This window comes from Ovis canadensis, chromosome 7 (genome assembly GCF_042477335.2).
Source record: "Ovis canadensis isolate MfBH-ARS-UI-01 breed Bighorn chromosome 7, ARS-UI_OviCan_v2, whole genome shotgun sequence".
NCBI classification, from domain to species: domain Eukaryota; kingdom Metazoa; phylum Chordata; class Mammalia; order Artiodactyla; family Bovidae; genus Ovis; species Ovis canadensis.
The window spans coordinates 56,776,713-56,802,935 of NC_091251.1; the positions used below are offsets into that span (position 1 = coordinate 56,776,713).

Sequence of the window (26,223 nt, forward strand, 5' to 3'; positions counted from 1 at the left end):
GGTAGTTCCAGGTTTGGTTTTTCAAGGAACCTCCATACTTTTCTCTATAGTGGCTGTATCAATTTATATTTACACTAGCAGTGTATGAGGTTCTCTTTTCTCTATACCCTCTCCAGCATTTTTTTTCTTCCAGGGTCTCAGCTTTCTCATGTATTCTGTTTTCTTATTTTTAATTGGAGGATAATTGCTTTACAATGTTGTGTTGGTTTTTGCCAGATAGCAACATGAATCAGCCATAAATATACATACATCCCCTTCCTCTTGAACCTGCCTCCCATCTCCCACCCCATCCTATCCCTCAGGTTCCAGGATTTGTTGTTTGTAGATTTTTGATGATGGCCATTCTGACCAGTGTGAGGTGATACCTCATTGTAGTTTTGATTTGTGTTTCTTTAATAGTTAGTGATGTTGGGCATCTTTTCATGTATTTGTTGGCTATCTGTATGTCTTCTTTGGAAAAATGCCTATTTAGATCTTCTGCCCATTTTTTTTCTCCTGAACTCCTTTTTGTTTTTTTAATTTTTACACTGTTGTGTTGGTTTCTGACATACAGTGTGAATGAGCCATAATTATACTTACATCCCCTCCCTCTCCTCACCCCATTCCATCCCTCCAGGTCATCACAGAATGCCAGATTGCTTCTGCCCATTTTTTTTATTTTTTATATTGAGCTGCATGCCCTGTTTGTATATTTTGGAGATTAATCCTTTGTCAGTTGCTTCATTTGCAAATATTTTCTCCCCTTCTGAGGGCTGTCTTTTTGTCTTGTGTTTATGGTTTCCTTTACTGTGGAAAAACTTTTAATTAGGTCCCATTTGTTTATTTTATTTTCATTAATCTAGGAATTGGACCAAAAAGGATCCTGCTGTGATTTATGTCATGGAGTTTTTCTTTTTACTTATCCTTGACTCAGTTAGTGCTAGCTATTCAGTTTACAGATTATTTGCTCTTCTCTGCTTTTTCTCTAATCCTTTTAGTTCTTATAATATTTATCAGCACCAAAAAAAAAAAAAGAAAAAGACAATAGTAAAATCCCAATAAGACAGTTATAACAGAGGAACAAATTAAGATCATTTATTATATGTGGAATTTCCTTAGTTAGTAAGGATAATTGAGATTTGAATCTAGTAACTTACTGTGTCTCATAAGAGCTTTGAATCTTAATATGTATTGGATATTATCAATTTTAAAACATATTTTTGTTTCCTTTTTTTCCCATCACCTGTGCCACACTATAGGAACCCAAATTAGCTTTTGAAGATGTGGATGCAGCGGAGTTGTACCCATGTGTAATGTTCTATAGTAGCAACCCAGGGGAAAAGGTAATGAAACCTCAGACCTTCATAATTAAGCATGAAGAATATTTGTTATTTTTTATTAATATTTTTGTTAACATCATACAGAGTTTATAGGTACAAGAAGCTATTTCTACCATTAGAAGTACATTCTCAGGTAAATTTACTCTTCCAGAAGAAGGTTAGATTATTTTTTAAAATTACCTTTACTCTTTTTTAAGGGACTATTTTGATATTCTGATAATTCGAATATAGTGAATCAACTTTCAAACATATCTGGGATTATAGGAATTACAGGAAATAGTTTAGGGATAATCTGGTTCATTGGCAGTCGTGCCTATGAGAGAGGAATCTAAAAATAACCTCAGTGTAGTCAGATACTATTCTGTGAATAATGGAAGTTTCAGTTATAATGGGGAAGCTGCCTTTCATTCATTCCTCTGAGGGTTTTCAGACCCTGTAGATGGTGTAAATTTGAACCCTAAGTCCTCAGAATAGTATTAAAGTGATATCCTCTCACTAAAACTTTTTTTCCTCCTAATCTAAAACCCACACAGAGAGAAACTTCTTTGTGGTCTCGCTGTGAGGATTGATTTGTTTTCTACCCCATCCTTTTAGTTGAGGATATAATATAGCCTAGGTTTGGTCTCTAGAATTTCTAGTTATTTTTTAGTAGGAAGATGTCAAGCTGTCTCACATATCGTACATCTGTGATGAAAATGCTAAATTTGGTAAATTCTAACCATGAAAGTATAATTTATTCTGGCCTTTTAAATATATTTAAAAAATTTTTCAAGGAGGTATAATTTCAAGCTAACTACTCATGAGATAGTGGAACTGCTTCTTGAACCAGGTGGCCAACAAAACTGAATTGGAAATGAAATAAACAGGTACCCCAGTACCTCCTTTTTATGCCTTTTCCTGGTGATATTCTTGCAGCCCAGAGCAGGTTCTTAGTATGTTCTGGTTAGAATGATGGCCTATTGTTCCATAACATCTGTGAAGCTTGAAGGGATTAATTTAACCTTAGGTAGCTTTTATATCAATCAGTTTCTTCTACCCAGAAGCGTTGTCTGACTTCAGAATCTGATAGAAACAGTACTAATAATAGTTAATATTTTTTTTAATATTTATTGTGTGTCTGGCACACAGCAAAGTGCTGATAAGCATTTTATGTGCATAGTCTAATCTTTAATATAGTAAGAGATAGATACAGGTAGTAGTGTCAGATTTTTTTTTCAGATGAGAAAGCTGAGGTTTAGAGAGATTAAATAATTTCTGAAGATTACACAGAGTTAAGATTTGAACCCAGGTCTTCTCTTCTTTTAACCTCTATGTCTTATTTGAAATGTGTGACCAATTTTATAATCTTGTGAGTTTATCTTTGTACCTCTGAAACAATATAAGATGGTCCCAGGACTCATTATTATTCTGGAGTCTTAAGGATTAGAGTGAAGTCAAGACTTTTGGAGTAGGGACTAAGGCTTCCCTGATAGCTCAGACAGTAAAGAATCCGCCTGCAGTGTGGGAGACCTGGGTTCGATCCCTGGGTTGGAAAGATCCTCTGAAGGAGGGCATGGCAACCCACTCCAGTATTCTTGCCTGAAAAATCCCCACGGACAGAGGAGCTATAGTTCATGGGGTCACAAAGAGTTGGACATGCCTGAGCGAATAAGCACAGCACAGCAAATTAAATCACATACACCTTGGTCTGTACCTATCTTTTGAGTGACCACAACAGCACTCCTACTCACAGGCTGCAGAAGGTTTAAATGACAGGGTAACTTATTTCTTAGGACCATACTGCTACTGACTTTAGTAAAGCTGTAATAACTTGCTCATTCCTTATTGAGGGCCAGTAGTACAATACACATATATCAGGAGACCAAATACTAGTTCCACATTGGATTACATGTGCTGGATTTATAGTTTTGTGATTTATAGAATTAATAGTTTAGGATAACTATTAATAATCACACATTTGCCACCCTCTTTTCTATAGGTGAAAATTTGTGATATGCAGATGCGTGGCACACCACGAGACCTCCTTCCAGGGGATCCTATTTGTAGTCCAGTAGCTGCAGTGCTGGCAGAGGCCACTATTCAGCTTATTCGTATCCTTCATCGAACAGACCGTTGGACTTACTGCATTAACAAAAAAATGATGGAAAGGCTACACAAAATTAAGATATGTATTAAAGAATCAGGTCAGAAGCTAAAGAAAAGCCGCTCGGTTCAAAGCCGAGAGGAAAATGAAATGAGAGAAGAAAAGGAAAACAAAGAGGAAGAGAAGGGTAAACACAGTAGGCATGGCCTTGCTGACCTGTCAGAACCGCAGCTGAGGACCCTTTGCATAGAGGTGTGGCCTGTGCTGGCAGTGATAGGAGGAGTTGATGCTGGTCTTAGAGTTGGAGGTCGGTGTGTTCACAAGCAAACTGGGCGCCATGCCACGCTGCTGGGAGTGGTCAAAGAGGGCAGCACGTCTGCCAAAGTCCAATGGGATGAAGCAGAAATTACCATCAGGTATGATTCGTTGAGTTACACTGTTAGCAAATGAATATTTATTGGTGAAATGTGCTATTGCCTATGGACAGTGAGTAATTATGTATTTTAGGTGAGCTGCCAATTAACTTTTAAAAATAATATCTTTCGTACATCTGGGTATGAGTACTATTGATTTCCTAAAGGGGTATTTCCCAAACTTGTGTTCCTTGGAATACTAGTAGTTTTTAAAATATATAGTTTTTAGTTTGTTTTGTGAAAAAAAAAAAATGGTAAGCTCAGTAGTTTAGATTAAATAGGATCCTTCTGTCTATTTTTCATTTAACTTCCTGCTTTTTAATCATTTCCATTACACACTGGGACACAAAAAAAGCCAGACAGCAGATCTCTTAGTTCCATTTTATATAGGAAGGCTTTGATTGTAGGATGGTAACATTTGAGTGACTAAAATTAGGTTTTGTATTATCTGTTATTTTTAAATATTCTTGCTTTTTTTTAAAGCATATATTTCTATACCTTCAGTGTGCAACATTTTTGATAGGTATGGAAATTACATTTATTTGGCACAAATTGTGTGCTTAAAAGCACTTAGATGTGTTTGGAATCAGGTAGAATTTGTGTGAAATAGAAACTTCATATATTTAAAAGGAAGTATGTTAAATATTTCAGTCAATAAGGGGACTCACTTAACTAATGACTACATACTTGTATCATTTGAAAACACAGATTATTGATGATATTATGTAACTGTTCATTATACTGCTTAAAGTGATTCCGTTATTTATATGACATGGGACAATATCAAAAACAATGTTTCTTCAGTATTTTTTGGAGGTGGTACTGCTATGTAATGTAATGATAGCTATGGACCCTCTCAGCTGAAATATAAACACGTGAGTTTACACACAATTTCAGGAATTAATGGACTCCAAGCTAAGAAAACAATGAAAATTTTACTTGTGAAAGTATCTACCTTTTCTTTAATTCTTTGCCTTGTTTTGGAAAGGATTTATGATGCCTTACTAAGATGTAAACAATAAAGCAAAATGATTAAATTAAAACAAATATTAATAAGAAAAATGACCCAAAGAGAAAATAAGAGTAGGTTAAGCTGGAACCAAAATTTAGGTTAATAGAACAAATGTATGCCACCAAACTTTGTATAATTGCTAAAGCTTAAATAGCCACAAGCTTTCTTTCAGGTATATCAGTGACTGCTTTCACACAATGATGTCAGGGTTGAAAAGTTGCAACAGAGGCTATGTGGCCTCCAAGTCCTAAAATATGTACTATTAGGCTCTTTATAGAAATTTTGCTAGTCCCTGACTTAGGTCGTATAATAATGAATATTCATATTTGAAGGCACAGGAACATCTCATTGCTTTTGCGTTTAACATCACATCTCCCCATTTTTCTCATAATAGATTCATTTTTCTGTTTGTAATGAGTTCTCTAGTTTGTGTAGTTTATTCTCTGTTTTGATACATCTTATTTTGTCTACATTATTTTCTATACCTTCCTCTCGTCTATCCCTCACTTGCTTCTTCCTGTGTCATTCTGATCTTTATTAAAGCTTCCCAACTTTTTGGTCGCCTAGTGATACTCCGTTGTATAATCTGGAACCCTGTGAACCACTTCCTTTTGACGTGGCACGATTTCGAGGCCTGACAGCTTCTGTGTTGCTGGACCTCACATATCTGACTGGCATTCATGAAGACATGGGCAAACAGAGCACGAAGCGACACGAAAAGAAACACCGACATGAATCTGAGGAGAAAGGGGACATTGAACAGAAAATTGAGAGTGAATCTGCTTTAGATACACGAACGGGCTTAACATCTGATGATGTTAAGGGTACCACAAGCTCCAAATCAGAAAACGAAATAGCTTCATTTTCTTTAGATTCAGCAGTGCCAGGTGTGGAATCCCAACATCAGATAACGGAAGGAAAAAGAAAAAATCATGAACACATGTCCAAAAACCATGACATAGCCCAGTCAGAAATCAGAGCAGTCCAGCTGTCCTATCTCTACCTCGGTGCTATGAAATCACTCAGTGCTCTTCTTGGCTGTAGTAAATATGCTGAATTGTTGCTGATACCAAAAGTTCTGGCTGAAAATGGCCACAACTCAGACTGTGCGAGCTCTCCAGTTGTTCATGAAGACGTGGAGATGCGTGCAGCCCTTCAGTTTTTGATGCGCCACATGGTGAAGCGAGCGGTCATGCGGTCACCCATAAAGAGAGCACTGGGATTAGCAGATCTGGAACGAGCTCAAGCCATGATCTATAAATTAGTGGTCCATGGGCTTTTGGAAGACCAATTTGGGGGCAAAATTAAGCAAGGTAAGTTACCTGATTTTCAAAAAATTTTTGCTTTGTGCTGTTGAAGTTACTCATAATTGTCAGAAGTGATATATTCTGTAAGTGATTTATAAATTTTTTTGGCCGAATAGTTTTCACAGTGTTTTTTCCTTTGCAAGGCAGACAGTTCCTTTCTTCTTCTTTATATTAATAACCATCTGTCTACAGGCATACCTCTTTTTATTGCTCTTTGCAGATACTGCATTTTTTACACATTGAAGATTTGTGGCAACTCTGGGTTAGGCAAGTCTTTCAGTGCCATTTTCCAACAGCATATGCTTGCTTTGTGTCTCTGTCACATTCTGTTAATTTTCACAGCATTTCAAACTTTTTCATCGTTATTGTATTTCTTATGGTGATCTGTGATCAGTGATGTTTGGTGTTGCTACTGTGATTTGCTGAAGGCTTAGGTGATGGTTAGCATTTTTTAACAATGAAGGATTTTTTAGTTAAGGTATGTACGTTGGTTTTTGTTTTTTAAACATAATGCTGTTGCACACTCTAATAGATTATAGTGTAAACATAATTTTTTCTGCACTGGGAAATCAAAAAGTCACTTTATTGCAGTGATCTGGAACCAAACCTGCAGTATCTCCAAGGTGTGCCTATACCTATTTTTTTATTTTTAACTTATGGAAGTATTGAAACTTAATAATTATTACATTTTGTAAAACTGAAATTTAACTCATGCCACAAAAGGTACTCACGTATTTATTGATCTGGTTCTATATATATATATATTATTCTGATAACTTTCAGAGATATTTTAAAGGACTTTCTAAAAGTTCTACTTTCACAGGCTGTATATTATGTGTAAAAATCCTTGTTTATCTTTTATCCTCACCTTTGGGGGTAATAAGAATTCTGAGAATAAAAATGGAATTCATTCAGTAAATATTTATTGAGTACCTACAGTGTGCTAGGTACCCTTCTGGATTTTGGGGAGTAAACAGTGAACAAAACAAAGTCACCTACCTTCATGGTGCTTCCTTTTTTTCCCCTTCCTTCCCTCCCACTTCCTCTTCTTTTTCGTTTTCCTTATTCCCCTCTTGCTTCTTTAGTTTAGGTAGTAAATAGGCAGAGAGAGGTGTATGTTGGCTATAAACAGGAGTTCTTAAGATCATGATTATGAAAAGTAGCTGGTCACTTCACAAACCAAATAGAATTAGCTAGCTATTTGTAACAGCTGCTATCTTATGTTTATTTGTAAGTTCCCTTACCAGATAAGAAAAAATTGCAAATGCTTTGACATTTTAACATAAGAGAAAAAAAAAAAAACCCTTAAGAGTAGTTTATTTTGTGAGGCATTGTCCTTTTTTAGAACTTGGGAGTTTCTGTCTAGGTTTTTGTTCTTGAGGTATTTACATATCTTCTTCTTTGTTGTTTGAAGACTAACGATAGACATCAAAATCAAACTGCTAAGGAAACAGTTTTAATGATCCTTAGAGAACCTCTGGTTAAATCTCGCAAGAATAAGTGAAAGAGTACCTTCTCTCAAGTAAGAAATGAGTAATTACAAGAGCTTGTTACATTATTGTCTGTAGAGGCTATAATCAGTTCAGTTCAATCGCTTAGTTGTGTCTGACTCTTTGTGACCCGATGGACTGCAGCATGCCAGGCCTCCCTGTCCATCACCAACTCCCGGAGCTTGCTCAAACTCATGTCCATTGAGTCGGTGATGCCATCCAACCATCTCATCCTCTGTTGTCCCCTTCTCCTGCCTTCAGTCTTTTCCAGCATCAGGATCTTTTCCAGTGAGTCAGTTCTTTGCATCAGGTGGCCAAAGTATTGGAGCTTCAGCTTCAGCATCAGTGCTTGCAATGACTGTTCAGGACTGATTTCCTTTAGGATGAACTGGTTTGATCTCCTTGCAGTCCAAAGGACTCTCAAGAGTCTTCTCCAACACCACAGTTCAAAAGCATCGATTCTTCGGTGCTCAGCTTTCTTTATAGTCCAACTCTCACATCCCTACATGACTACTGGCCATACCTTTGACTAGACAGACCTTTTTCGGCAAAGTAATGTCAGCAAAGAGGCTGTAATAACTAGACAATGATGAATGTATGTTCAGTCGTGTCTGATTCTTTGTGGCACCATGGACTATTGCCCGTCAGGCTCCTCTGTCCATGCAATTTTCCAGGTACAAATACTGGAGTGCGATGCCACTTCCTGACCCAGGGATCGAACCTGGGTCTCTTGCATCTCCTGCATTGACAGGTGGATTCTTTACCACTGAGCTACCTGGAAATCCCCACAATAGTGAATATAAGGATGTATATAGAAGAACATTTTTTTTCTGTAAATCCTTCACAGAAATTGATACTTATGAAATATACTTAGAAACTTTCCAAATTAAAAGTTTCCCATTTCCTTATCACTTAAAAAAAAAAATCCTACTACTGTCTAACTATAACCTTGGTTTATAGAGATTGATCAACAAGCTGAAGAAAGTGACCAAGCCCAACAGGCACAGACCCCAGTTACCACCAGCCCATCAGCCTCAAGTACAACTTCCTTTATGAGCAGCTCACTGGAGGACACCACAACTGCCACGACTCCAGTCACTGACACAGAAACAGTGCCTGCATCTGAGTCCCCAGGGGTGATGCCCCTTAGTCTTCTCAGGTAGGGAAGTTGACCTTTAATATCTGCTGTATTGATGCCTGTGATTCTAAACTCATGATTGTTTTCTTATGAAGAATGTGCCCAACTAGGGCAAGGCATTCTAGAGCTAGAGGGAACCTAGGGTCATATAGTCAAATTCATTTTACTGAGGTTGGAAATGCCCCCTCAGAAGTTTAATAACTTGCTTGAAGTCTCACAGCCAGTTAGTGGTGGTCCCAGATCTAATCAACAGTGCCACTGAGAATCAGGTACTGTAGTACTCTATCTCCTTATAATGTGGTTGTTTTTTTTGGGGGGGCTAGGTTTTTGAATTTTTTTTTCCTTTAAAAGTATATACTGTGTTTTGAATATTAGAGTCTCAAGAAAGAGCTTAACTCCAGGAAAATAATTTTCTTTTCTCAGATATTTTCCTTTTAAGCATAATTCTTTAAGTGTACTTTTATTCTTTCTGAAAAGATCAACCAAATCTGTTCTTCACATGAAAGAGCATGTCTTATGATGCTTCTTCAGCCAAACCTATTTTGTGGACTCGTAAATTCCCAAGAATGTTTGTTTCTTTTTTTGCTTCAGTTTGCCAGAGGTTTAGACAAAATGAAAACCTTTTTTTTTTTTTTTTTTTTTATCTTTTCCAAATGAAAATCCTTGGAGAGAGACTGTTTTGTGACCCCTTTTAACTAGGGCTTAAGTGAAATTAAGGGAAGCAGAATGATTATTTTCCCTTTTTCTTATTTCTTTTCCCCCTTCCCTTAATTGACAGCTCATTATTTCCAGTGTGTAGACTGACATCTTAAGAGAGTAGGAGAGTGGTTGTTATTGTATTGATGGTTAAACTTCGTTGTACTCAAGAGCCATCTGGGAGGCTTTCTAAAGCTCTGGGGCTGTATCTCCCAGCAAGTCACATTCAGTAGGTCCAGTGTGGTGCCTAGTTTGCGTTTGAGTTAAGTCTCCTGATTCTGATGCAGTGAGCTTCAGCTCACAGAATAAGAATTATTGTTCTCATTTTAGGCAGAAGGAGTGCTAATCCTAGTAGCTATACCAGTGGCCAGTCCCCACACATTGCTACCTGTTAGTCTCTCTTCAGTAACACAGTGCTAGGAGTTAACTTCTGTTTGAGAAAGGAGGAAAAGAAGAGTGATAGGCTATTTTAATATGTGTTTTAATCCTTCTGGCAATTACAGAATTCAAGGCATCAACAGAGGATCAGTAGCACTGTAACTCTTTGTGGCCCATAAACTCCATAGGCATGGAATTCAATGGTAAAATAATGCTCCCTTGCCCCCAGAGGCATTCACCAGACCTGTGGCTCCTTCTTTCCTTTTAGTCTGCGTTTACCTCATATTGGCTGGGACTGTGTTAGTAGAGTTGCAGTTGTCTCGCCTGGCTCACCATCATTTAACATGAGAAAAATCAGGGAACAACTGCCCTCATCATATCATAGTTACTTGACTGGGTTGACAGTGCTTTTTTGGTGCTTAAAAAGTTGTCATTAGTTCTGTTCGGCAAATCTAAAGAGCAGTCAGTCAGTGAGGATCTTCCTGGACTTTATTCTTTAGCTAGTGTCTGCCTTCTTAGCCTGAGAGGGGTTACTTCTCCTGTACTTTTACCCCTCTGCACTGCTGACATTCATATACTGTTTTTCATTTGTGTTGTGTGACCAGGCACTTATCTTTTGCTTCCATAACTTACCTGTAGACTATTACTTTAAATCCATGTGACTACTTTCATGGCTAGCTAGTAAATGTATATATCTGAAGTAACTGTAAGTTATCTCTCTTTAAAAGTCTTTATTGTCTAACTACAATATGCCTATCAAAATACCCCTGTCATCTTGGTATTGTAATTGAAGGAAAGCTCCACGAAGGCAGAGATTTTTTTAAAATGTATTTTGCTGATTTCTGTATTCTCCCTACTTGTCATGTCACTTTCATTTTCCTTGAACAAATGAAAAGGTATTACTACTTTTATAGTAAAAGCATCCTATGAGATAATGATTTTTAAAACTGCAGAGTCTAATCTCTCTCTCCCCAGTTAAACTGTAGCCAACTTGTGTCGTTTTTCCAGGTTGCATATTTCTATAAGGAGATTGTTATGTATATATTATTTTCTAATTGGATTTCTATACTAACCATTATTGTTTCCTTAAAGGCAAATGTTCTCTAGTTACCCAACTACCACTGTGCTTCCCACACGCCGTGCACAGACTCCTCCAATATCATCGTTACCAACCTCTCCTTCTGATGAAGTAGGAAGAAGGCAAAGCTTAACTTCTCCTGATTCCCAGTCAGCAAGGCCAACCAACCGCACAGGTGCGTGTGCTGTCATGCACTTTGACACCCAGACCTTGGCATTCCATATGGGACTTGATTATGTGGGCATTGTGTTTTGTCTTCACTGAAACAGTGACTTTTTTAACTTTTTGTTTTGTATTGGGGTATAGCTGATTAACAATGTTGTGGTAGTTTCAGGTGAACAATGAAGGGACTCGGCCATACATATACATATATCCATTCTCCCCCAAACCCTTCTCCCATCCAGGCTGCCGTATAGCATTGAGCAGAGTTCCATGTACTATACAATAGATCCTTCTTGGTTATCTTATTTTTTTTTAATTTATTTTTTTATTGAAGGATAATTGCTTTACAGAATTTTGTTGTTTTCTACAAACGTTAACATGAAGCAGCCATAGTATACATTTGTCCCCTCCCTTTTTGAACCCCCCCTCTCCCATCTCCCTCCCCTTCCTACCCCTCTAGGTTGATACGGAGCCCCTGTTTGAGTTTCCTGAGCCACACAGCAAATTCCCATTGGCTCTCTATTTTACATATGGTAATGTAAGTTTCCATGTTACTCTTGGCATACTTCTCACCCTCTCCTCCCTTCTCCCCATGTCCATAAGTCTATTCTCTATGTCTGTTTCTCCACTACTGCCCTGTGAACAAATTCTTCAGTACCATTTTTCTAGATTCCATATATATGTGTCAGAATATGATAGTTCTCTTTCTTTTTCTGACTGAGGTCCTACTCTGTAGATCAGCACATCAGGCACTTAAAGGGGCATGCTGGGTGGGGTCCTACTCTGTAGTTCCGTGCATCAGGTACTTAAAGGGCCATGCTGGGTGGGGTCCTACTCTGTACTTCAGTGCATCAGGCATTTAGTGGGTCAACCTTTCTGTTGTTCAGCTGCCCGTGCTGGCGTGAGGGGGGGAAGAGGCTATGGTGATGGCTTCATCCCCTACACGTGACTCAGCAGTATCGCCTTACTTCCATGGCAGCCCAGCTTTGCTCCACAGGCAATTCCCACCACAGTCTCCTCCCTCACCTCTCCTCGATCCATCTCTCCGTAATCAATAGCAGCCCTCACCCTGGCATTCGTGCACAATCCCTAAACTCCAGCTCCCAGCCTCCATGCCTTCCAGGGGACTTGCATCCCTATCCTGGTTATGTATGGCTGCGGCAAGGACTGTCTGATTCTCATTCCATTTAGGCTGCCACAGATGAGCTGTTTGACTCTCAGCCTTAGATGTTTCTTCTCTGACTCAGACAGTTGCCCCAATGTGGGGATGGGACCCCTGCTTCAGTTTTCCTACCCGCCGAGGGCAGGCCCAGTCCTACTAACACTCCTGTTTCCCCCCAACCCCTAGTTTCTTCAACCTACTGAGTTTTGCGTGGTTCTATATATTCTTTTCAGCTGGTCAGGTTCTCCCATCTGTTTTCAGCTGGTGTTCTGTGTGCTCTTCTATGTCTGAAAGTACATTCCTGATGTATCTGTGGAGAGAGATGTAGTCCACGTCCACCTACTCCTCTGCCATCTTGTTCTCCAAGTTAGTTATCCATTTTAAATATAGCAGTGTGTATGTGACATCCCAAACTCTGTAACTTGTCCCTTCCTCTTGGTGGCAACTTTAAGTTCATTTTCTAAGTCTTTGAGTCTCTTGATCATGGCATCTGGTCCCATCACTTCATGGGAAATAGATGGGGAAACAGTGGAAACAGTGTCAGCCTTTATTTTGGGGGGCTCCAAAATCACTGCAGATGGTGACTGCAGCCATGAAATTGAAAGACGCTTACTCCTTGGAAGAAAAGCTATGACAAACCTAGATAGTATATTCAAAAGCAGAGACATTACTTTGCTGACTATGGTCCGTCTAGTCAAGGCTATGGTTTTTCCTGTGGTCATGTATGGATGTGAGAGTTGGACTGTGAAGAAGGCTGAGCGCCGAAGAATTGATGCTTTTGAACTGTGGTATTGGAGAAGACTCTTGAGAGTCCCTTGGACTGCAAGGAGATCCAACCAGTCCATTCTGATGGAGATCAACCCTGGGATTTCTTTGGAAGGAGTGATGGTAAAGCTGAAGCTCCAGTACTTTGGCCACCTCATGCGAAGAATTGACTTATTAGAAAAGACTCTGATGCTGGGAGGGATTGGGGGCAGGAGGGGAAGGGGACGACCGAGGATGAGATGGCTGGATGGCATCACGGACTCGATGGACGTGAGTCTGAGTGAACTCCGGGAGATGGTGATGGACAGGGAGGCCTGGTGTGCTGCAATTCTTGGGGTCGCAAAGAGTCGGACACGACTGAGCGACTGAACTGAACTGAGTCTCTCTCTGGTAAAACAGTGCTTTTAATTAAAGGGAATCTTCCTCATCAAACTGAGCTGTCTTCTCTGTTTTGAAGCTATAGATTGAATTACGCCTTTTTATAGAGAAATTGTGACTAACTGTTAGTTGCTCAGTCGTGTTGACTCTTTGCCGCCCTGTGGACTGTAGCCCACCAGGCTCTTCTGTCCACGGAATTCTCCAGGCAAGAATCCTGGAGTGGGTAGCCATTTCCTTCTCCAGCGTATCTTTCTGACCCAGGTCTGCTGCATTGCAGGCAGATTCTCTACCGTATGAGCCACCAGGGAAGCACCTAAAGGTCTTAGGAAATTCAGTGTGTCTTTTCCTTCATATTGTAGTTTTCTAGAACTTTTTGTGTATTTTTTTTTTCAATTTTCCATGTCTGTTTAACATACTCAGTCTTTCCTCTACCTTATGGAATACATGGAATAACAGTTCTCATTATTAGAACAGTAATGTTCTGTGAACACAGAATTAGCAAAAACGGAACCACTATTCCTGGTGAAAATACAGGGCTAGTTTTTTCCGAGCTTCTGATGATAACTCTGTCAACTGATCAAAATACAACCTTATTTTATGTGTGTTTCAGTTTAAAGACACCATATTTAATATAATGTATTATTGATTCATTAGCATTGAACTCATGGCCAGGAACACTATTAAGTCATGCCTGTGTGAACCTTAACATATATTTTCTCCATAAGGCACTTTGTAGCCTTCTTGCACTTAGGAACACTAGACAGCATTTCAATATTGCACTTGGAGGCTATTTTAAACAATGAAATCACCAACAAAAAGCACAAAACATGCAAAAAAAAAAAAGTTACACTAAATGACATGAAAAGGATACTTGGTATAGTCTGAAAACTGAAACAAGAATATACAGCATCACCTTGTTTGACCTTAGATGGAAATAAATGCATCAGGAGACTGAATCTTTTGGTCACCCTGTGCATGTGAATGACTGTGAAAGTGCCATGAGTATTGATTTTGGAGTTATAAATCAATTTTAATGAGTAAATTATTGGCAGATATGGAATCTGCAAATGAGAGTCAACTGTATTTATGGTATCTGTTTTAATATCTGTTGTACTTACCAGTTCTCTCATTTATAGATCTGTTTCTAGTAACTAATTTATCTCTTCATTTTGAGTTGTGCTTTCTTGATTCTTTGCATGTTTGGTTACTTTTTATTGGATACCAGATGTTGTGAATTTTACCTAGTTGAGTGCTGGATATTTTGTACTTCTGTGATTATACTTTAACTTTGTTCTAGAATACATTTAAGTAACTTGAAAACAATTGGATTCTTTCAAGACTTCCTTTTAAGCTTTGTTAGGTGGGACCAGGACAACCTTCAGTTTGTTTAATATTCTATCCAGTGCTTTATACCTTATTACAAAGTTTTTTCATTCTGGCTTATTGTAACACAGATGCTTCCCAACCTTATGTGAGCTCTAAGGATTGTTCTGCCTGCTGCTTCTGGGTGATTCTTTCCCTGGCTTTGGATAGCTGTTGTATTAGCATCAGCTGAAGGCTTGAGGTGATGAGGACCCTCTGCACATTTCTCGAGTTCTCTGTGTAGCTCTCTTCTTTTCATACAGATGAAAAGAGTATTCTACCCTGGTATCTGGGATCCTACCCTGTTAATTCTAGCCACCTTTGAATCTGTACTTTGTCTCCACCATTCAGAGAGACCCCTAAGTTTAGCTTGAATTTACCTTCCCTGAACTGCAGGTTTGGAAATTTTTTCCAGGCCATAAGCTAAGGCAGTTTTACGCCTTGCCTCATTTGATTCCCTTCTTTCAGGGATTACCATCCCACATTGCCTATCACCATCTGCAGACTGTTTGATAATTTTTGTCTTTTTTTTTAGTTGCTTAAGGTGAGGGTAAATCTAGCCTTTGTTACTCTTTCATGGCAAGAATGTGAACTTCAACAGATACATCAGGGCTATCACCACTGTAGCAGTAATTACTTTTTTCTAAGCAAAAATAAGAATGATAGTCTTCCCTCCTTCCCTTCTTCCCTTCTTCCTTACTAATCCAATTTGAAAGCCATTAAGTGAGGCCAGTCTAGGTAGGCATTCATGCCAGCAGAGTAAGGGAGGTGTGTGGCATGGTAGCCCAGAGTGGGTTGTCAGAGCCAGATTTGGGTGAAAAAAACTTCTGTATGTGGAGTGGCCTGGCATAGAGCTTTTTGAGTCCAGGTGGGGTGAGGAACTGTCCTCACAGTCTGGCACTAGATGTCAGAGTCATGTAGGTTGAAGAGTGCCTCCGCTGGCAACTCTCCACTGAGAGAGCCTTGGAGCAGTGATGCTTCAATAGCTGTATACACACCTAGTGCCAGAATCCTATCTTCTAAATACTATTCTCTATTAGAAGAAACCTTGATCTTCTGAGAGAAGTGGCACTTCAGGTCTGAGTATGAGATGAGTGTAGAATGGCTTTTGCCACAAAGTGGTGAAATACTTAGAGAATGATGGGCACAGGCCTGAAGAACATATAAATTAGAACGGAATGGCATCCACTGGCCAAATCTGGGGGATTTGGGACATGAAAAACAGTAGTTACACTAACAGATAATAACTCGTGAATGCAATAAGAATCTATAACCATATAAAAAAAAAGGAGGCGCTTTGCTTTAGAGTAGAATACCAAGTGATGAATCTGAAAGTGCTGATGGACTTTAAAATACCATCATATATACAAAACTATAAAACACTGATGAAAGAAATCAAAGAGGACACTAATAGATGGAGAAATATACCATGTTCATGGATCGGAAGGATCAATATAGTGAAAATGAGTATACTACCCAAAGCAATTTACAAATTCAATGCAATCCCTATCAAGCTACCAGCCGTATTTTTCACAGAACTAGAACAAATAATTTCAAGATTTGTATGGAAATACAAAAAACCTCGAATTGCCAAAGCAATCTTGAGAAAGAAGAATGGAACTGGAGGAATCAACTTGCCGGACTTCAGGCTCTACTACAAAGCCACAGTCATCAAAACAGTATGGTACTGGCACAAAGACAGACATATAGATCAATGGAACAAAATAGAAAGCCCAGAGATAAATCCACACACATATGGACACCTTATCTTTGACAAAGGAGGCAAGAATATACAATGGAGTAAAGACAATCTCTTTAACAAGTGGTGCTGGGAAAACTGGTCAACCACTTGTAAAAGAATGAAACTAGATCACTTTCTAACACCGCACACAAAAATAAACTCAAAATGGATTAAAGATCTAAATGTAAGACCAGAAACTATAAAACTCCTAGAGGAGAACATAGGCAAAACACTCTCAGACATAAATCACAGCAGGATCCTCTATGATCCACCTCCCAGAATTCTGGAAATAAAAGCAAAAATAAACAAATGGGATCTAATTAAAATTAAAAGCTTCTGCACAACAAAGGAAAATATAAGCAAGGTGAAAAGACAGCCTTCTGAATGGGAGAAAATAATAGCAAATGAAGCAACTGACAAACAACTAATCTCAAAAATATACAAGCAACTCCTGCAGCTCAATTCCAGAAAAATAAACGACCCAATCAAAAAATGGGCCAAAGAACTAAATAGACATTTCTCCAAAGAAGACATACAGATGGCTAATAAACACATGAAAAGATGCTCAACATCACTCATTATTAGAGAAATGCAAATCAAAACCACAATGAGGTACCACTTCACACCAGTCAGAATGGCTGCGATCCAAAAATCTGCAAGCAATAAATGCTGGAGAGGGTGTGGAGAAAAGGGAACCCTCCTACACTGTTGGTGGGAATGCAAACTAGTACAGCCACTATGGAGAACAGTGTGGAGATTCCTTAAAAAATTGCAAATAGAACTACCTTATGACCCAGCAATCCCACTGCTGGGCATACACACTGAGGAAACCAGAATTGAAAGAGACACATATACCCCAATGTTCATCGCAGCACTGTTTATAATAGCCAGGACATGGAAACAACCTAAATGTCCATCAGCAGATGAATGGATAAGAAAGCTGTGGTACATATACACAATGGAGTATTACTCAGCCGTTAAAAAGAATTCATTTGAATCAGTTCTGATGAGATGGATGAAACTGGAGCTGATTATACAGAGTGCCGGGGTCCAGCCCCGGTGGATCCAGGGTGATTTGAAGGTGGGGGGACGGAGTCGGCGTCTTTGGAAAAATACATATTTAATCACAGATATAAAGAGACTAGAAATGGATAGTGTAGTAGGAAGATTAGTGGAGAAAAGGAGGCTGAATAACTTGGATTACGTGGAATAGCATCCATGCTCCAGATGGGAATTCAGCCAGAAAAACCGGGAGCAAGAGAGAAGCGACATGGGGGAATCAGTCTTTCCGAAACTGATCCGATTTCTTTATTTTTGGGTTTGCTTATATACCTTTTGTTACACATAGGGATGAATACAGAGTCACGTGGGGGTCAGCAGTCCTGACCTTTGTCAAAATCAGGTGCTTCACATAAATGTATAAAAAAGGTCTTAGGGATATTACATCATCTTCTGGCCATGAGTGAGACCTGCTGACATTTTATGATCCTTTCTTTCTGATAACCAAAAAACTTATTTCTTCCAAGGGTGTTTTTTAGCTACAATCAAGAAAGGAATTTATTTAACTCAAGGTTAACATGATTAGTCTTAAAGGTTAACACTTATTTCTCCTATATGTTAGTTATATTCATTATAAGGGTAGGGAACATGGAGATTTAGCAGCAAACATCAGCCTAACAAATGAAAATCCTTTCACCAATGCTCCCCTTAAGATCTGTTTAGTCTTAAGATATGATAAAGTTACATTTTTACATAGCAAGGACACAGCGATTTATAACAAAGTACAGTGATCTATTACAAAAGAGAAAATCCATTAACTCAAAAAGTCTAGTATTGCTAACATCAAAAACTACTATATTTCCTTTGCTATATTCCAAATACATTGATTAATATATTCCCAGGTGCCTAAGGATATAGAGGCCTGGCGGCAATCATTGACTCAACAACAAGAAAAAGTCCTATGCTAATTAAGACTCTCAAAATACTCCAAAACTCTCTGTGCTGTTTATGGTTGAGAGGTAGTAAACAATCATGTGGTAGGAGTATGGATAATGCTGTCACACAAGCTAGTCTGTCAGCAGAGAGGTTTGACCTGAGACATCCTTGTCCCACCCAGAGCAGGGAATTAGTAGCAATTATTGACACAACAAATGAAGAACCCTTCACCAAATAATTCCTAACCAACCCATTATACTAATAATTTCTAACTCCCCAAAAGAATTCGCCTTTAATAAGTCTAAAACATCTCGTGCCTCTCAGGTTGGGAGGCTGTAAGCAATCACATGTGGCCGGACAAACCTATACAAGTGGGCTAGATAACCTTCAGAGGAGTCCGTAAGCTGAAACACTCTTGTCACGCCCAAGAGTTTTTATTGTCTTGGAGCTGCACGTTTACTCCTTCTCAGAGAGAAACGGTTATGGGGGAGAGCCCCCCGTAAAGTCAGAGGTGTAGGTGAGAGCATAAAACAGACTCTGGCTTTGGGGTTAGATGCTCGGGAACAGGGGGTTTCCTGAGGCTTGATCACGCCTTTGCGTATGCCAAGCCTCCTTCCTCATGACCTTTGCCATGGGCGGAATTCCTCACGCTGGCCCCCGGCAACAGAGTGAAGTAAGCCAGAAAGAAAAACACCAATACAGTATACTAACACATATATATGGAATTTAGAAAGATGGCAATGACGACCCTGTATGCAAGACAGGAAAAAAGACACAGATGTGTATAACGGACTTTTGGACTCAGAGGGAGAGGGAGAGGGTGGGATGATTTGGGAGAATGGCATTCTAACATGTATACTATCATGTAAGAATTGAATCGCCAGTCTATGTCTGACGCAGGATACAGCATGCTTGGGACTGGTGCATGGGGATGACCCAGAGAGATGTTATGGGGAGGGAGGTGGGAGGGGGGTTCATATTTGGGAAAGCATGTTAAGAATTAAAGATTTTAAAATTTAAAAAAAAAAACTTAAAAAAAAATAAATAAAATAAAATACCATCATTTGTCAGCTATCGTAATGATAATTAATTCAGCCAGTAAACATAAACGAGTTGGACTGTGAAGAAAGCTGAGTGCCGAAGAATTGATGCTTTTGAACTGTGGTGTTGGAGAAGACTCTTGAGAGTCCTTTGGACTGCAGAGAGATCCAACTAGTCCATCCTAAAGGAGATCAGTCCTGGGTGTTCATTGGAAGGACTGATGCTAAAGATGAAACTCCAATACTTTGGCCACCTCACGCGAAGAGTTGACTCATTTGAAAAGACCCTGATGCTGGGACCGATTGGGGGCAGGAGGAGAAGGGGACAACAGAGGATGAGATGGCTGGATGGCATCACCGACTCGATGGACATGAGTTGGGTAAACTCCGGGAGTTGGTGATGGACAGGGAGGCCTGGCGTGGTGCGATTCATGGGGTTGCAAAGAGTCGGGCACGACTGAGCGGCTGAACTGAACTGAAACATAAACGAAAGTGGAAATGTTAGTCACTCAGTCTCGTCCAACTCTGCAACCCCATGGACTGAGCCCACCAGGCTCCTCTGTCCATGGGATTCTCCAGGCAAGAATACTGGAATGGGTAGTCAATCCCTTCTCCGGGGGTCTTCCTGACCCAGGGATCGAACCTGGGTCTCTAGCATTGCAGGTGGATTCTTTTCCCGTCTGAGCCACCAGGGAAGTCCCAACATAATAAATGCTGAAACTTTGATGAAGAATAAGATATTTACATATTCTCATAGTTTTTTCCCCACAAATACTTACTAATTACAAGGGAAAAGAAAGAGTTAACTTTACAGTGGAGAAACCTGGTAGATACCAGCTTAACTCAAGTCATCAAAGTTATCATCAGTAATGAGACAAAACAAAATCATGGACCATCTAATAGAATGCAGCAGGAAGGGAACATCAGTTCTGTGATACTCCTGCCAAAAAGCACAACCTGAATCTAATCATGAGGAAATAACAGACACCAGATTGAGGGACTTTATACCCTGTAACTGGCCTGGAATCTTCTAAATATCAAAGTGATTGAAGGAGGCTGAAAAGACATGAAAAGTTAAATGTAAAGATTATCCTGGATTGGATCCTTTGCTGTAAAAAACATTATCAAGACTTTCCTTGAAACTAGAATCTGGATTAGATGATAATTGTGAATTTCCTGACTATGATAGTTGCATTGTGGTTATGCAGGAGAATGTTGTTATTTGTAGGAGTGATGTATTAGTATATTCAGGGAAGATGGGACATTATGTCTTTTACTTATTCTCCAGTAGTTCAGGGGTAAAATAATTTTTTGTACTATTCTTTAAAATTTCTGTAAAATTAAAAATTTTTTGCAAATAGGAAACTTAAAAAAAAATTAACCATTGTTTTCAGCAGGTTTATTTCATAATAGCTGGTTTATCTTTAAGAAAAACCTTAAGAAGCTCTATCATATTTAATCACATTCAATTAGTGAATTCTTTAACATTTCATTAAATTTGGACAATATTAAGGAAATTGGGAATTATAGTCACTAAACGAACACTTTTTACTCCTGGTATATAGTAATATTTAGGACTTACCTCTCTTTCGTTTGTTTCAGCCTTGTCAGACCCAAGTAGTAGACTTTCAACTTCTCCTCCTCCTCCAGCAATTGCAGTACCCTTGTTAGAAATGGGGTTCTCTCTCCGGCAGATTGCGAAAGCCATGGAAGCCACAGGTACTGTAATTTTTTAAGTATCAATATATGCAGATATGAGAAACATGATCTTTATTAAGGGCGATATGTTTTTTAAGAGGCCATAAAGCTTGATAAGATTTTTAATACCAGATCTGATTACAGTTGCGTCATAGCAGACACTCTTAAACTGATAGCAGGAATAATTATTTTGCCCAGAGTCAATATTAGACCTTTTTTTCACCTGTTCAGGTGCTCGAGGCGAGGCTGATGCCCAGAACATCACCGTCCTTGCCATGTGGATGATAGAGCACCCTGGGCATGAGGATGAGGAGGAGCCCCAGTCAGGCAGCACAGCTGACTCAAGGCACGGAGCAGCAGTTGCAGGCAGTGGTGGGAAGTCAAATGATCCCTGTTATTTGCAATCACCAGGAGACATACCATCAGCTGATGCTGCTGAAATGGAGGAAGGCTTTAGTGAAAGGTGAAATTCCAATTTCCATATTCCTATTCCATGTGTTTTAAATGGTGCCTCAAGACCCCCACTTATGTCCCTTCATAGGTGCTTCTAATGTATAAGGTTGTTAAGTAGAGATATATGAAAAGATGGACATTTCAGTTACAAGTTTATGTTTCTGTGAAGGGTGAAAACGACATGACAGGTTTTGACTTGAATGCTATTTTTATGAAAATAAGGAAATAATTTTAATATAAAGTTGCTGAAAAGAACAAACTAAAACCTAAAATTTTTATTCTGAAATAAACATGTTGGTGAAATAATTTTATTATATTTAAATAACTAGAACGTTCATTTTTATATAATTGATTTAATGCATTCAATAGAAATGGATTCAGTAGGAATCTTTGTGTCTCTTAATATAGGTTTATAGTTTCATCTCATCTTTAGTTTTTAATATCCAATGCAATGTACCCTTTTTTAAAGTTGCAAAACAAATTCTGTAATAATGCCTAGCCTAAAAAGAAATGTAGAAACCAACATAACATTGTAAAGTAATTATCATGCAATTAAAAAAATATATAATAAAATATTCTGTAATCCTTTCTAAAATGCTCCTCATTCAGCACTTCTTATGACTTTAAATCTTCATTTCATTTTAGTTCATGAAGTCATATTGGAGCTTATATCTTATATTAATCTGCAGGCTTTTTCTGACAAGCTCAGTGAATATTTCCATAACTTATTTTGAAATATCTGTTGCTCTAAGGCAAGGATTCCCAGTCATTTCAGATTTTCAGTATATAATCATTTAAGATTTAGTTAAGGCTATTGACCTCATTTGAATTTAAACTTGTATTAAGCATAATTTCATAATTTAAACTTGTATTAAGCATAATTTCAAAATCAGATAACATTACTGCTCAGAGCAATATGACATTTATAACTTAGGAACTTTGCCAACCACAAAAGATATATTTCAAAATTTTATCATAAACATATTGTTCTTGGTAATACTTGGAGGAAAACGTACTGCAAGCAAGTTAGTACCTGTGTTTTCTGTTCATGATGATTTTTTAAAATGTGCATTGCTTTCAAACTTGCACTTTTAGTGCTGATAATCTGGATCATGCAGAGAATGCAGCTTCTGGAAGTGGACCGCCAGCTAGGGGTCGCTCAGCAGTAACAAGAAGGCACAAGTTTGATTTGGCTGCTCGAACATTGCTAGCAAGAGCAGGTAAGTATATGTTTCACATCTTTCTCTTGGTGAAAGTATTATATAGTTTGTTTATATTTTAAAGTGAATATATAAGCAACGTTAAAGAAGATATGGATTAATAATACTAAATGTTCAGTACCTCCACATTCAAAGAGCAACTATTTGCATATTACTTTCTATGCATTTATATAATTTTATTTGATTTAAATCACAGCATACATTCATAAATTTGTTTTTAAGTTCCCTCTGGATGCAGAAGGCTATAGTAGTCACGTGTAGATATTGAGAAATTTCATAAATGCTCTCTCTACCCTCAAGAAACATAATTTAAGAAGTGAAGATACATGTTTAAGATATCACAGATGAGAAGGAACTAGAAAGAGTTCTGTGCCAAGTAGGCACTGGTTTTTCTGATGTACTTTGTGGACTTCAGGGCTTCACTACTAGGTAAGGCCCTGGATAGCAAAAATGTATTTTTTCATTACATTAGTAAATATTTTGAGGATTATGTTTTTGGCATATGAAATGTAAGTTAAAAATCTAGAATATGTTTTTTGTCAAAGCAGAGTTTAATCCTTGAATTCTTAAAACATAAATAATGATTCAGTAGTTTATAGGAACAGAGACATTGAGACTGTCCTAGAACATATAAGATGTATATTTAATATATAGTGAAAGGGACTGATTTTTAAAAACTGAAAGGATTATAACAGCCCACATTTACTGAGTGTTCTGTATAACAAACTTTATGAAATATTTTACATGGACTATCTTATTTAAACCTATCAGCAACTGTGCAAAGTATGAATGCTATTATCCCCATTTCACAGAAGAAGAAGCACATATGATAGGTAAAGTTTTATGTTTATGATCTGGAGTCCAGTAAGTCAGCTGAGATAGGCTCTTACCTGCGTTGTACGGCAGTTAAGAACTGGCAAAATATTCAGAATTACTTTATACGTGCAAATAAAATGCCTTTCTTGTTTTGTTCTGAGCGGGGTTATACCGCTCTGTGCAGGCCCACAGGAATCAAAGTCGGAGAGAAGGAATATCTTTGCAACAAGACCCAGGGGCGTTGTATGACTTTAATTTAGATGAGGAATTGGAAATTGATCTTGATGATGAAGCGATGGAAGCTATGTTTGGACAAGACCTGACCAGTGACAATGATATTCTGGGAATGTGGATCCCAGAGGTACTGGATTGGCCTACCTGGGTGTGTGTGACTGCAGCGGGGGCTGCTCTGACTTATTTTCCTGCCCTCCTGTTCATACAGCTTACTAATAACAGCCTTGCGTAGAGTTGTAGCACGCTAAAAAGTCTGACATCTCATCCTAAAGTTTGGGGCTCTAACACTTGAGGTTACTTTGATACCTACAAACTAATAAAAAGTCTCTCTTGTTGCTTTCTCTGTGCGATTTTATTGCTTCTCTCCCCAGACTAGATGAATAGAGCCATATTGTGATCATTTGATTCTAATATCAAAGATAGATTACAAAATAAGCATCAGGTCCCAATCAACTCTGCTGGGTATTTAACATGGCTGCTGTGCTTATCTTGCTGTTGAATGCATGCTCTTCTCCTTCATAGGTTCTATTTAATCACTGTAATGCCTCATTCTAGGAGCCAGTGCCACCTAGATCTTGTAAATACGTCCATCAAAGGGCAGGGTATATGGTGGGTTTGTATGTTTACATTGTTTAGCATTACACTTTTTGTAGCAGGGAGACTGAGAAGTTCACAAGTGTAAGTTTTATAGGGAAGATCATATATTAATAAGATAAGTTAATCTAAATGACTTCTTAGAAATTCAGAAAATAGATATGCATGTTATGATCAGATAAAAGTTTTCATTGGAGGGATTTTAAATCATCGAGATGAGGCAGATTGTTTTTATTAATAACTTTTTTCTCGGTAGGTATAGTCAGTTACTTTTATTGTCACTTAGTGTGAGGAAGGGGAAAGAACACCTTCAGACTGTGATCTGAATTTTGATTTGTTATAGCTTTGATGAACATCTTGCAAATATTCCAGCATATGTAAACAAGTAGTTTAGTTTAAATGATCTATTTACCTCTTCTTAATTATATGTTAATTTGACTAATCATGTGATATGAAATCATTTTGTGCAGCATGTTTGTGAGTCTGAAGACAGGGAAGAAGTGGTGGTGTGTGAGCTGTGTGAATGCAGTGTCGTCAACTTCAATCAGCACATGAAGAGAAATCACCCAGGCTGTGGGCGCAGCGCAAACCGCCAGGGCTATCGCAGCAACGGCTCCTATGTGGATGGCTGGTTCGGTGGTGAATGTGGGAGTGGAAATCCATACTACCTGCTATGTGGCAGCTGCAGGGAAAAGTACTTAGCCCTGAAGACCAAATCCAAGGCAACAAGTTCTGAAAGGTACCTTGAAATTATATAGAGATATCCAGATGCTCTGACTGAAGTATATAAAAGTATCTCTCATTGAGACATGGGGATTGTAGTTTTCTTCATGTGAAGAATTACCTGAAATGGCAACCCACTCCAGTACTCTTGCCTGGAGAATCCCATGGATGTGGAGGAGCCTGGTGGGCTACAGTCCACGCGGTCGCACAGAGTGAGACACGACTGAGCGACTTCACTTTCACTTTACTTTTTTCCTTAATAAAGTCCTGTGATTGCTGAATTTAGATACAGGAATGAGGGAAGTGGAAGAATTCAAGTTCCTGCCAGAGGTAGCAGTCTATAGTCTGGGAACAGTGGTATGGTCTCAGGTCCTTCACTGGAGTTTGACTATATTAATCTTAAATTTGTTAACAAATTGTGAGTGGGACCCTTGCTTTAACCTTCAAGAGGCTTATGTTCCTTTTTTTCCTTTGGTGTTTTTCACCATATTTTTGACATCTTGATTAAGATCTTTTTTCTTGATTAAAAATATAGACTATTTAGATTAAACAAGCTTCCATGAAAATATTACTTCATTATATTCCTGAATAGTAATTAATAGCTAATGAGTAAGGTTTTTGCCCTTACTGTCAACTATTAAAACCCTTTAAGTGTTCTGGAATAGGCTTTGATTAAAAGATTTATGTAGGGGACTTCCCTAGTGGTCCAGTGGTTAAGAATCCACTTGCCAATGCAGGGAACATGGGTTCAGTCCCTAGTTCAGGAAGATTCCACATGCTGCAGAGCAGCTGAAGCTCATGTGCCACAACTGCTAGAGCCTGAGCACTCTAGGGCTTGTGCTCTGCAACAAGAGAAGCCACTGCAATGAGAAGGTTGTGCACTGCAATGAGGAGTAGCCCCCACTCACTGCAACTAGAGAAAGCCCACATGCAGCAACGAAGACCCAGTGCAACCAAAAATAAATAAATAAATTGGGGGGGGAATATTTATGTTGGTCACTAAGAAACCTCCACAGTTATTTGGTA

General features: G+C 38.6%; 1 protein-coding gene across 8 annotated transcripts in view; it reads left to right on the forward strand.

The window, feature by feature from the left end:
* The window catches only part of HERC1 (HECT and RLD domain containing E3 ubiquitin protein ligase family member 1), a 210,859-nt gene that overhangs the window by 138,693 nt on the left and 45,943 nt on the right, over nt 1-26,223 (forward strand). For 3 of the 8 annotated variants that reach the window (XM_069596206.1, XM_069596212.1, XM_069596208.1), the window contains exons 36-45: nt 1,239-1,322; nt 3,298-3,818; nt 5,371-6,140; nt 8,585-8,783; nt 10,929-11,089; nt 21,062-21,178; nt 21,389-21,620; nt 22,706-22,830; nt 23,808-24,028; nt 24,945-25,213. In XM_069596206.1, coding sequence (XP_069452307.1) covers nt 1,239-1,322; nt 3,298-3,818; nt 5,371-6,140; nt 8,585-8,783; nt 10,929-11,089; nt 21,062-21,178; nt 21,389-21,620; nt 22,706-22,830; nt 23,808-24,028; nt 24,945-25,213 — 2,699 coding nt within the window. The remainder of the gene's footprint in view (nt 1-1,238; nt 1,323-3,297; nt 3,819-5,370; nt 6,141-8,584; nt 8,784-10,928; nt 11,090-21,061; nt 21,179-21,388; nt 21,621-22,705; nt 22,831-23,807; nt 24,029-24,944; nt 25,214-26,223) is intronic. The other 5 variants (XM_069596209.1, XM_069596213.1, XM_069596210.1 and 2 more) reach the window with 3 other exon arrangements.